The 13,096-nt window shown below is 41.4% G+C and overlaps 1 protein-coding gene across 5 annotated transcripts; it reads right to left on the bottom strand.

The window, feature by feature from the left end:
* Positions 1-2,138: 2,138 nt before the first annotated feature.
* On the bottom strand, positions 2,139-12,840 carry LOC126759119 (uncharacterized transmembrane protein DDB_G0289901). 5 transcript variants are annotated; one of them, XM_050473741.1, is made up of 24 exons: positions 12,643-12,840; positions 9,816-9,977; positions 9,576-9,746; positions 8,384-8,569; positions 8,159-8,305; positions 7,883-8,074; positions 7,445-7,675; positions 7,149-7,367; positions 6,865-7,083; positions 6,568-6,795; positions 6,283-6,501; positions 5,997-6,221; positions 5,735-5,941; positions 5,430-5,660; positions 5,128-5,346; positions 4,852-5,067; positions 4,563-4,781; positions 4,257-4,469; positions 4,025-4,195; positions 3,899-3,970; positions 3,618-3,815; positions 3,326-3,550; positions 3,070-3,253; positions 2,139-2,887 (listed from the first exon to the last, which is right to left on the bottom strand). In XM_050473741.1, exons 1-24 carry the CDS (start codon positions 12,731-12,733, stop codon positions 2,182-2,184), a joined length of 5,151 nt encoding a protein of 1,716 aa, XP_050329698.1. In that variant the 5' UTR covers positions 12,734-12,840; the 3' UTR covers positions 2,139-2,181. The 5 variants fall into 5 exon arrangements, with proteins under 5 accessions (XP_050329698.1, XP_050329693.1, XP_050329697.1 ...); XM_050473736.1 differs by having other exon boundaries at positions 2,452-3,253; positions 3,899-3,967; XM_050473740.1 differs by lacking the exon at positions 6,568-6,795 and having other exon boundaries at positions 2,452-3,253; positions 6,283-6,423; positions 7,006-7,083.
* Positions 12,841-13,096: the final 256 nt, after the last annotated feature.

Genomic DNA, 13,096 nt, shown 5'->3' with positions numbered 1-13,096 from the left:
TGTATTTTTATATATTTTTTTCTCTTTTCCTATATCTGAAAACGTTTGGTTTCACATTTGATTTCTCTTACATTCCCTCTTTTACTCTATTTACTCTATGTAACTTTCAAAAAGCGGCTTTCAAATTGCCGACTACACTACTCTAAACTCGTGCACTCGTGAATATTTCCGACAGGTACTTTGTTGCGTAGGTCGCTCTAAAGCTCAGCGAAACTGGATATATGAAGGGCTGCAAACAGCAACACGCTGAAATTCTCGCGTTCTTTAATTGTGTCCGTGACAACCATTGCTCCCCAGAAACTACTCCGGTGGTCTGTTTCTCCGCTCATATATAGACGAGGAATATGTGAGCGGTGATAAGTCGCTGGAGAGGAGAGGCACTGAGCTTTTTCATGAAGCTAATATGGAAGGTTGGTCCCCCTTTTCTTCAATAAAGAGCACTCGACAAGCTTAGCTTTTGACTATTGACTATTTTTGACTATTTTGTTAAAGTCGCAGTAGACTTACTGCTCCGAAGAGCGATTTCTTTCAGAGGGGTGAGCTGCGCTCAAACTTGATCAAACAATGTTTAATATTACTAGATACATCAGCCTACTTCATATTGAGTGACCCTTACCCTAACATTGGAGTGGGACCGAATTCGATATCCAGTGGCATCCTCTGCTCTTACACTGGCGCATTGGAACTAGCGTGCGCTGAGCATCGTTGGTTGATAATCAGCCCATTTCGCGACTGCCAGTTCTTTAGGCCTAGATTAGAATACAGGAGATCTCTTGTGTAAGGCTAAAAATCCAGTCAGACGCAAAATTGTAAAGTTTTACTTACATACTTGTAATCATTGCTACATTAGTCAGCTTTTACCAGACTAAGGTTGAAACCACTCTGCGGTCATACCTTCAGCGAACCATGAGGCTTAGCCAAAACTCTCGTTAGCCACGTAAAAAAATTGTAATCGGTTCAAAACGCTTCGTCGATTTATGAAGGTCATCTTGATCAATTTTATAGGAGTTTTACGTTGAACATTTTTCTTCATTAACATTTAATAAAATGAAATATAAGTTTTTATTCACAATCTGCGTGAATTTTTATTGGAGCGTGCCGAAGTAAACACATGGAGGCTTACGTGACGCCAAGAATACGCTCTTATGCAATAAAGTATAGTTTTCAAGTATTAACTGATTAATATATGTAAATAAATGGGGTTTTTATAATAACTTCTTTTAATTTTTTAAAAGACACACCTTTTCTTTAATACCTATAATAGAATCCGGTATAAGTGTCTTAGTTTAACAAAACTTCTTATCTGCTGAGTATGTCTAAATATCATTGACCAAAACTCTTAGTTCCACAAGTGGCTTCCGAACAACTGCCGGACTCGCTCCCAGAAAGCAACATATAAATATAATAATTTTCTCAGAAGACTGATAACTTTCTCTGTATTTTATTTATATTTTTTTGGTGCAGTCAAGATTCATAATCACGAATCATGCTTTCGCAACCAATTTTTTCGTGACATTCTGGATGGTCAGATGAAGGTTTCTGAAGCGATTCTTTATAGAAACCCGCAAACTCCGGTTTTTGTTAATATGCTTGCATCGGCCGAAAAATGAGTTTCTGTTATAAAAATCAAATAGTTGGGCTAAAACTTGTTTTCGGGCTTCGGTTTCAGCTGGAAAACTTAAGGTCAAGAACAGAAAATTCGTATAAGTTAAGCTCTTTGTGAGAAATTTTACCTTACAGAATCCAGCAAACTTCAGCTTCTGAAAAAAATATTAACTGAGAAGAGTAAGCTGTGGTTAAAGAGTATCTGTTTCAATAAGACATTGCAATGATCGATATTCTTAAGAATGTATGAAATCTTAGAGATTAAACTACGAAAAAAGGCTATATTATTCGAAGGTCATTTGAAAACTCAGATCTTTGAAGAAGTCGAACATAAAGGCAATTCAAAATCACACCTATTACCAATTTAAATCTTCAAGATTTTGACAGCGCTCTAGGAATGACCTCAAACTCATTAAGAAAACGTGACAAAAGTTATCACTTGTTCTAGGAGCACAAATAAAATCCTATAAAATATTCCTAAGCTCTTTCAATTTTCAGTAATTTAAGTAAACTCTGTCCACTTTTTTTCAGTCATCATTTATTATCAAAGAGTGTCTACATTATCGATACATTATTTTAAGGATAGAAGTGATCAAGTCTTATCTGCACAGGTTGTGCCGATTTCACGTAATCCGATGGCTGTGGTTGCTGTGGCGAATGTTGAATTGGAGTCGATGTTGGAGCAACTGGTGCAGCATGATGAGAATGATTTTCATTACAACACTCCTCAGCACCTTTCGATGTGCTCCACTTGTTGCAACGCCGACGATAGCAACGTGTTCTTGGCGCTGGGCGTGGTACTGCAGGAGGTAAGACTAATATTTGGGGTGAAGGATTCTGCGGTGAAACTGCTGGCTTCGGCACACATACTACACGTGTTTTTCCTTTCGTGCCGTCGACATCAAAATCGGTTATTTCAAAGCAATTAGTCGACGGTGCTTGAGGTGGTGCAATTGGAATTGGAGCTGGCGATGGTGCTTTAGGTGCATGTGGCCCATAGTATGGCAAATGTGTAGGTGGATATGTGGGATATTCTGGATATGGCGGATAAACTGGATATATGGGATATGGTGGCAATGGCGGCAATGGAGGATATGGTGGTAATGTTGGTGGCAAGGTCGGTGGTTGAGTAGGAGGTAAAGTCGGAGGGAGAGTTGGTGGTAAAGTGGGAGGCAAAGTGGGTGGAAGAGTTGGAGGCAAAGTTGGAGGCAAAGTTGGTGGAATAGTTGGTGGTAAAGTTGGTGGAAGAGTTGGTGGTAAAGTTGGAGGTAAAGTTGGCGGCAAAGTTGGTGGAAGTGTTGGAGGTAAAGTTGGAGGCAAAGTTGGTGGAAGAGTTGGTGGTAAGGTCGGTGGAAGTGTTGGGGGTAGAGTTGGTAAAGTGGTAAAGTTGGAGGTAAAGTTGGCGGCAAAGTTGGTGGAAGTGTTGGAGGTAAAGTTGGCGGCAAAGTTGGTGGAAGAGTAGGAGGTAAAGTAGGCGGCAAAGTTGGTGGAAGGGTTGGCGGCGGAGTGGTTGGTTTAATTCTCGGCTTGCAATGCACTCTTTGCCTTACACTATTCAAGATATTCAGATCGGCATTAATTTGTGGACTTATGTCAACCCCGGTGAAGACTTCATTATTGTTGCCAACAATATCAGCACCGGATATGCCTAAAAAAATATTAAATAATAGAAGTGTTAAGAACATTTGACTTCGATTGTAATAATGCCAACAATACTTACGCTCCTGCACATTGCCGATATTGTTCTCACCACAGTCCATTTCACCATCCGAACCGGGCAACAATATATTCGTCACACTAGATGGATCTTGCAAAATGTCGCCTACAAGACCGGTAAGCTGCTCGACTTGATTGAGCACTTGCAAATTCACACCCACTTGTGGCTTAACTTTGGCCAAAGTGCTTACCTTATTGTTGTCACCACGAATAACGGTAGCATCATTGACTAAGTGGGAGTAAAATTATGAGAGTTTATTGTTTATAATTAATTTTTCTAACAAAAAAACACGTACTTTGCTGTCTACTGCCGATATTACTGCCACTGCCGCCACCACCCAGTAAGCCACCAAGTAAACCGCCGCCGCTTCCACCTCCAGAACCGGTTTGCGTCACCGCATTGAGTAAGTCAATGTTGAGATCAAGTTGTGGTGCCACGTCGGCCAAGGTGAACACCTCGTTACCTGACCCCTGAATCACGGTCCCGCTGTTTTCTATAAAGCAAATGGAGAAGTTTACCAGTGATGCCACTAAAATCTAAAGTAATTTCAAGTAAGTCAGGTCCAAATTTACTTACGTGTTTGACTGCCACCAATATTATTGCCAGCGGCTACAGCGCTTCCTGGCCGCACTGGTCTGCCTGCTACTGCTGAAAGGACGGGAAAATTTAAATAATCCTATAACAACTACAACATAAACTTACCAGGTTGCACACCACCTGCAGAACTGGTGTCACCACCAGTGACGCCTTCTACGCCACTGGCTTGCTGATTCACCACATTCAAGGCATTGACATCGGCATTCACTTGTGGATTAACATTCAGTAAGCTGCTAACGGTATTACCACTGCCAAGTATGCTGGTGCCTGCATCCACTAAAATATGAAAAAATTAGAAAAAACTCATCATAACAATATACTAGGTGAGAATACTTACTGACTTGCTTGCCACCGATATTGTTGGTCGCACCGCCCAAGCCGCCGAGTAAGCCTCCTAATAAGCCACCACCTGAACCGCCACCACCACTTGCACCAGTAACTGTTTGTGTAACCGAGTTTAATAGATTCACATCAGCGTTCACTTGTGGATTCACATTCGCGAGACTCGAAACCGTATTGCCATCGCCTACAATGCGAGTCCCTGTATCCACTGGAAACATCAAAGTACGATAAATTTACGGAGAAATTTACGGAGAAATGTAAACAGCAAGTATTCTACAAATCTATAGGATCGATCACTTACTGGCTTGCCTGCCACCAATATTATTGGCTCCACCACCGAGCCCACCAAGCACACCACCCAATAGACCACTACTTTTGCTCGCACCTCTACTGCCTGTGGCTCCAGAAACGGTTTGTGTAACAGTATTAAGAAGATTTACGCCAGCATTAACTTGTGGATTCACATTAGCGAGACTCGAAACCGTATTGCCATCGCCTACAATGCGAGCTCCTGTCGATTCTGTTCGAAAGTGGAAATTTAGGAAATTTAAATATTTTATAATTATTTACCTCAAATCATTGTGACTTACGTGATTGAGTGCCGCCAATATTATTTCCAACACCCCCGGATACTGTAGGGCGACTTACGCTGCCTGCCTTGGCTGCACCACCGGTTACGCCCGTCACACCAGTCGCTTGCTGTTTAACAGCATTTAAGGCATTCACGTCAGCGTTCACTTGGGGATTGAGGTTCAGTAGGCTGGAAACCGTGTTGCCACTGCCTACAATACTGGTGCCGGTGTCCACTAAAAGTAAAAACACAGTTAGCATAAATGTATTTTTCTTTACACAAAAAATTCTCTTACTCATTTGCTTGCCACCAATATTGTTGGTTGTTCCACCGAGTCCACCCAGTACACCACCTAATAGTCCACCGCTTTTACCAGCACCCGAACCACCCGTGGCTCCAGAAACGGTTTGAGTAACTGTGTTTAGCAGGTTTACACCAGCATTTACTTGCGGATTGACATTCGCGAGACTCGAAACAGTGTTACCATCGCCGACTATGCGAGCTCCAGTTGATTCTACAGCAAATAAATGTGTTCAGTATTTCTGTCAAATCAGATATACTTTGGTATATCTGCAAACTTCACTTTCCACTACTTACGAACTTGACTGCCTCCGATATTGTTTCCAACACGCCCTAATCCTGTTGCTTTAGCACCACCTGCTCCTGTAGCACGACTAACGCCGCCTGCAGCTCCTGTAAAAGCTCCCAGACCAGTCGCTTTCTGACTGACAGCGTTTAGCGCATTAACATCTGCGTTCACTTGGGGATTAAGATTCAAAAGGCTGAAAACCTGGTTGTTACTTCCTTGTATGGTACTGCCTGTATCCACTAATAACCGAGAGTTGAGTCGGTTAGTGATCTTTTCAAAATAAGGCAAGGTGGTTATGTAATTGAATACTTACTGACTTGTCTGCCACCAACATTGTTCGTAGCACCACCGATTCCACCAAGAACACCTCCTAGAAGTCCACCACCTGATCCCCCCGTGGCTCCAGAAACGGTTTGCGTAACTGTGCTTAACAGATTTACGCCAGCATTTACTTGCGGATTGACATTCGCGAGACTCGAAACCGTGTTGCCATCGCCGACTATGCGAGCTCCTGTGGATTCTATTAGGCAATAGAAGTTTATAAAATTGTTTGTAGGTTTGAATTCTTTACTTACGGAGTTGGCTACCACCAATATTATTATTTCCAGCACCTCCAGCAACAGGACGACTTGCACCAGCAAGATTACCTGTCTTGGCGGCGCCACCGGTTACGCCAGTCACACCAGTCGCTTGCTGCTGCACAGCATTTAAAGCATTGACATCAGCGTTCACTTGGGGATTGAGGTTCAGTAAGCTGGAAACCGTATTGCCACTGCCTACAATACTGGTACCAGTGTCCACTGAAGGAAATAAAATGTTTACAATAAAATCAATTTTTCTATACACAAATAATTCTCTTACTAATTTGTTTGCCACCAATATTGTTGGTTGCTCCACCAAGTCCACCTAGTACGCCACCTAATAACCCACCGCTTTTTCCCGCACCTCCACTGCCTGCTGCACCGGATACTGTCTGCGTAACGGTATTAAGTAGATTTACGCCTGCATTAATTTGTGGATTGACATTCGCAAGACTTGAAACAGTATTCCTGTCGCCAACAATGCGCGCTCCTGTGGATTCTATTAAGAAACATGAACTTATGAATTTGTTGGTGCGCTTACGAACCCTTAAACCTTTTTACTTACGTTGTTGAGTGGCTCCAATATTATTTCCAGCTCCTCCAGCCACCAGAACCGGTCGACCAGCTACGCCTTGTTTCCCAGATTTTACTACACCACCGGTTACGCCAGTCACACCAGTCGCTTGTTGCTGCACAGCATTTAAGGCATTGACATCAGCGTTCACTTGGGGATTGAGGTTCAGTAAGCTGGAAACCGTGTTGCCACTACCTACAATACTGGTACCAGTGTCCACTACAAATAAAGGAAATAGTTGGGGCAAATTAATTTTAAATTAAGTGTCCGTAATAAATGTTTACTTACTAGTTTGCTTGCCACCAATATTGTTGGTTGCGCCGCCGAGTCCACCCAGTACACCACCTAATAGTCCACCACTTTTAGCACCACCTGCTCCACCTGTGGCTCCTGAAACGGTTTGAGTAACTGTGTTTAGCAGGTTTACACCAGCATTTACTTGCGGATTGACATTCGCGAGACTCGAAACAGTGTTGCCATCGCCGACTACGCGAGCGCCTGTGGTTTCTATAAGGAAATGGAAATTTCAAATTTTTGGTGTGAGTAAGAACGCTTACATTTTTAAGACTTACGTGATTGAGTGCCGCCAATTTTGTTTCCAGCCACTCCTGTTGCTACACCAGAGCGACTGGCACTACCAGACTGTCCCGGCGAGTCTGCACCGCCGGTTAAGCCGGTCGCTATCTGTTGGATGTCATTTAAGGCATTTACATCAAGATTCACTTGTGGATTGAGATTCAACAAGCTCGAAACCTGATTGCCACTACCCACTATGTTGGCTCCTGTATCCACTATTATTACAAAGGATTTATTTAAAAAGGTATTACAATACTATTTTGCCTATTTTTTGGTTGACTATATTACTTACTGACTTGCTTGCCACCGATATTATTGCCACCACCGCCCACACTATTAACTGCACCGCCCAAAAGACCAGCACTTTTTCCGCCAGCACTACCACCAACACCGCCGCCTGTTACACCGGAAACCGTTTGTGTAACTTGATTCAAAAGATTTAGACCAAGACCGATTTGTGGATCCACATTAATTAAGCTGGAGACCACATTTTTGTCACCAACTATTTTGGCGCCGGAATTACCTGAAGATAATATAAAACGTTGAAATTTAATAGAAGAAGTGAGTAGGCGTCTGTTTTATTATCGAAGAGTTTATATATTGTGAGAATCGGCTAATACTTCAACACTTGACTTTATAATTACTGTGATCATCTAGTTCAAAAGATTGAAGACAGATCTCGCTCTCAGTTATTACTTTTTTCTTAGTTACCCTTAAACTTGATACTTACTGACTTGCTGACCTCCAATATTATTAGAAGCCCCAACTGCGTGACCAGCAATCTTTTCACTAACTGGTGCGGTATGAACGGATTGTGAGATCGCATTAATGAAGTTTACGCATGCGCTCACTTGTTGATTGAGCTGGCCAGTATTCGTAACTGTATTACCGGAACCGCGAGCAATATGGGTCACAGTTTGTTCTGAAACATTTTTTAATAAAATTCGTTACAAAACGCTAAAGGTTTGAAATTTTTAATATTAATATATTTCATAAGTCTACTTACGCCCCGACCCGATAGATCCAGCACCACCACCAACAACTTCTTGTTTCACCGTATTCAAAGCATTCACATCGGCGTTCACTTGAGGGTTTACATTTAGCAGACTAAAGACTTGATTACCACTACCCAGTATACTGGTGCCTTGGTCCACTGCAAGGAAATAAAAGAAAACAGTTTTGGCACATTCCCAGATTCTTTTTTATATCATTTAGAGCTGTAAATACTTACTGACTTGCTTGCCGCCGATATTATTGCCAGCACCTCCTATTCCGCCTAGTAATCCACCGCCAGCTACTCCAGATGCAGTCTGTGTAACAGCGTTCAAAAGATTTACACCAGCATTAACTTGTGGATTGACGTTGGCGAGACTCGAAACTGTGTTCCCATCACCAACAATACTAGCGCCTGCTGATTCTGGAAAAACGAGAAAGTACTTTTATTTAAAAATTGCCACAAAAGACCGCTTATAGGGGAAGTTTTCTAAAAAGCAGAAAAAGTTTTGATTTAACACAGCAATCGACAACATTTGGACCATTTCTACTTGCGGAAGGGAGGTATTTCTATATGAGAAAGTGGTAAAGTTTCTCAGGTATTTTCTTAAAACTTACAGTAGCCTTCAGAAATGGCAAAATATGAAAATTCTTCACATAAAATTATAATAGCTATCTTTCTTCAGAGGGGTTAGGTTAAGAGGGATCTTACTGCATCAGCTTAAAATGCCTGTCCATTGTGGTACCTACATTTCCTATAATATATATTATAAGACCCTCACAAATTGACAAAGCGCTTTGGGCCTATCACAAATTTATTGAGATGGGTAATGTCAGTTTCGGCTATGTCTCCTAATTCGTCGAAGATAAGACTGCCCAGATGTTGCAACCTCTGTCATCTTACTCCGTGCAACTTTGACAACTTGCGAACTTTACTATGGCAAGTAGTTCAGACTAAAAGGATCTTGTAGTCAGGCCAAAAGGGTCTCGCAGACATTTGGACGGGACGTCCACCTGCTAAGCGCAGGCAAGGTCCATTTTCCAGTGCTATAATAAAAATGCAATACAGATCCAACTCGGTCCCATTACGATGTGAACTGGGCAAGGCTACCCGCTCCGACTTGCTCATCGACTTTGCTGTTTCCAGCGATTCTACTATGACCCGGCATCCAAAGAAGAAACTCCTTTACTAGCTCTGAGCGCACAGTAAGGGGGCTCAGTGATAGAATTGCGAGCTTTGGAAGTAAACTAAAACCAAAAACAATCTTCAACATGGTGCAAACTCCACGAAACAGAAGTCTAAAGGCTTTGGAACTATCAGTCGAAATACGAGGTCTTGAAAATAGCATAAGATTAAATAATAACTCTCATTCTCATTCAGACTAAACAAAATGTTGAAAAAAGTAATACTTCTTCAGTTTTTTACTTACGTATCTGTCTACCTCCAATATTATTACCGGTCGAAGCAATACCTCCGGCCCCAGCAGTAGCTTGTTGCTTAACGGAATTCAAAGCGTTGACGTCGGCATTCACTTGAGGATTCACATTCAACAAACTGCTGACTGTGTTACCGCTGCCTTTGATGAGGGCGCCGGTGTTCACTAAATTTTTGGAAATAAGACTCTGTAGTAGTAGCAATTATTTATTTTTATAAGTTGCAAATAACTTACTAACTTGGCCGGAGCCAATGTTATTCCTGCCTGCACCAGCTGCACCACTACCCGTTTGAGTTACCGAATTCAAGGCATTGACGGCCACGCCCGCCTGAGGGTTCACATTCAAAAGGCTAGTAACGGCATTATTGCTACCGGCGATTTGGGTTCCGGAGTTCACTGCGAAAAAAAATATATAATATATTTTAATATGTACATATATAATACAGGGTTTTCCAATAAGAGTATTATGATTTCTTAAAAAAATAAAAAATTTACTTTGTTTTCATCAGTCAGGGAAATGCAAATGATGTTTATTTCATGTGAAGTACAATCGATACAATTAAGTTCTGAATATAACATCATTCAAATGGTTTCTACGACTTCTTTTGCAAAAACGGATTCGACGAACCAAATTTTCGAGTACATTTTCCTCTAAATCAAGTCGTATGTCATAAATAGCACGTTCAGTATTCTTCGGTCTTCTAATGCTTAAAGAGAGTCTGGTTTATTGCTAAAGACCAATGGCTTCAAATAATCCTAGAAGAACTTGTCCAATGTTGTTAAATTACAACTTATTGGATGCCACAATTTCTTTAAATATCCGAAACTCCAAACTTTTCTTGCAAGATGTTGTCAAGACCCACTTATACCAATTGCGGCCATTAGAAGTCTATCATCGATCTATGTATACCGCTCTACATTGGCAGTAACAGTATTACCCGCGTCAATTTGAAGGAAGTACAGACCGATGATTCCACCAAACCAAAAAAACACACCAAACTGTCAATTTATGTGAATGTAATGGAGGAAGAAGTAATGTGTAGAAGTTCACGCAAATAAGGAAAGTTCTCTGAGCGCCATTCTCGTGGGAGTGGTCAGAAACGATTTTTTCACAAAAAAAAACCTCCATTTGAAAGCGAGCTAAAGTAAGAAGGCGAAACATGCCTCCCCAGGGTTGTGCTGTGTTTGAAAGCTGCCACGTAAAACAACATCCCCAATCAAAAGAACATAACAGCCTCGGATGAGAGACACCCCTTTTTATTACGACCACGGCAACGCATTAAGGATTACAATTTAAGGGCATACACGTCGAATATCCGGTCCCTTAATCGGGAATCGCTGACATCACCGCCATCCAAGATTGCGATGGACGGTACAAGGACTGAGACGAGTAAGTACTTGGGTCATTCACTACCGTGGCCATATAAAGAAGTGCAAATTCGGTGTGAGATTCGTGGTGGAAGAGAGACTCTGTCGCTGAGTCCTGGCATTCACCCCAGTGGATGAACGTCTGATCATAATCCGGATCAAAGCGAAGTTCTTCAACTTTAGCTGATTTACGCCCACGCCCCGGCGGAAGACAACGACAATGTGACCAAAAATGTCTTCTATGAGCGCTTGGAGCTCACCTATGAGAGATGCCACAGCCACGATGCCAAAAACGTGCTTGGCAACTTTAACGTCAAGGTGGGCAAAGAAAGCATATTTAGCACAACGGTCGGTAAATTCAGCTTTTATGATGAAACATCCCCAAATGGATTGAAAAGCCACCAACCAGTTCGACTATATTGTGAGAGACGAAGATACGTCTCCAGTGTTTTAGACGTGCGTACGCTCCGAGATCCTAACATTACCTCGGACCACTATCTTGTTGCAGCGAAAATACGCGCCCACCTCTCTGCAGCAAAAAATGCACGTCAACAAATCCAAGGCAGGTTCGACGTCGAGAAGCTGCAATCACAACAGACAGCCGGACGATTTTTTGCTCGAGTTGCACTCCTGCTCTCTGAGAGCACTCATCACGAATTCGGTATAAGTGAACTGTGGGACGTCATTTCAAGCTCCTTACGTTCAGTTGCAAACGAAACCATTGGAGTGAAGAGTCGCAATGAAGAGAGAACAGACCGCCTACCTCTTAACGTGGTAGGATGGGAACACAACACGTGCGGGATGGAATAGATACCGAGAGTTGAAGAGGGAAGCGAGAAGTATTTGCAGACAAAAAAAGGAGAGATGCCGAAATTCGTGAGTACGAAGAGCTTGGCAAGCTGCTAGAAAACGAAACGTGGATTTGCGACAACTAAAGGAAGATTTCAAGAGCAGAGCATACTCTTTTAGAACCCTGATCCATTGTCTGATGTCCAGAGCATACTGAAATTATGAAGGGAGAACCTCTCCCTTACAGTCGAGGATGGTGAACCCGATTCCCCAATCGATGACGATTAAGCAGACATTCCATTGCCCGATCAAGAAAAAGTTCGTCCTTTTTTTATCAAGAAGCTGCTCATTTGTCATCTATCGAACAACTGAAACATATAGCTGCCGTACAAACTGACTGATCAAATTCTAGTCCTTGTATTTTTATTTTTCAAAGTATTTGCATTAAATGCGGCATGCATTACTATACAAATCATCGCTGCATTCTCCGGTGAAATTGTATGGATCGGGCCACTGTGTCATATATAAGTAGGTACATAGCTGCCATACAAACTGTCCGATCAAAATAAGTTCTTATATGAAAACTGAAGGATATCACTGCTTCGGCCGAAGTTAACTTCTTTTCTTATTTTTGTATAATTTTTAGTAGAATTTATTGAAAAATATATAAAACATTATAATTTTATTATTTTTTGGACATGTTTAATTAATTTCTGAAAAATTAATTGAGAAAAGTTTTACAGGAAAAATTTTGAAAAATTAAAACAATTATTTCAAAGTTTTTAGTTATTAAATTTTTAATCTTTTTTTTAACGTAAATTTTTTTCAATTCATATTTTTTTATTTTATCTCTTGCATATTTTGCATGTTTTCCGTTGACTCCGAATTTCTATCTATCACTCACTTATCTGTTTGGCACCAATATTACCAGCTCCAGTATGCTCTAAAAGAGCGTAGCCTGTGGCTAGTAATAGCCAAATAACGACGCGTCGCATTGCAGTAGTTTGAATATCCGTTAAATATTTATTTTTGCTTTCTTCAACAACAGCTTTTTAAATGTATATATATTTTATTTTTCAGAAATAATAAAAAGTTTTTTACAATATTGATTCTTCGAACAAAAAGACCGCACTTTCGAGCCAATGCGCGGGTCACGGCCACAATGTGGTTGAAGAGGGCTTTCTGATTGCTTTATATGCCGAAGCTGAAGCTTGCTGCTGCTGTGTGCTACTGTTCTTCTGCAACTTCTTCAGCTCAAGCCATTTATCAGCAACGCTTTTTCGTACACGTCTGCCAGAAGCGTTCAAGACGTGCGGCTATGCGCTGTTATCTGTTAAATGGTTATCTTAAAGTCTTCA

This window comes from Bactrocera neohumeralis, chromosome 5 (assembly GCF_024586455.1).
Source record: "Bactrocera neohumeralis isolate Rockhampton chromosome 5, APGP_CSIRO_Bneo_wtdbg2-racon-allhic-juicebox.fasta_v2, whole genome shotgun sequence".
NCBI classification, from domain to species: Eukaryota; Metazoa; Arthropoda; class Insecta; order Diptera; family Tephritidae; genus Bactrocera; species Bactrocera neohumeralis.
This window is presented reverse-complemented; position numbering and strand designations above follow the sequence as displayed.

Bases quoted from the DNA above. Each gene is read 5' to 3' on its own strand.
- LOC126759119 (XM_050473741.1), bottom strand. From the start codon at position 12,733: ATGCGACGCGTCGTTATTTGGCTATTACTAGCCACAGGCTACGCTCTT. The intron at 8,570-9,575 runs GTAAGTAAAAAA...TCGTTTTTCCAG, and splicing joins TATTGGAGGTAGACAGATAC to AATCAGCAGGCGCTAGTATT. The intron at 5,347-5,429 runs GTAAGTAGTGGA...TATTTGCTGTAG, and splicing joins TATCGGAGGCAGTCAAGTTC to AATCAACTGGAGCTCGCATA.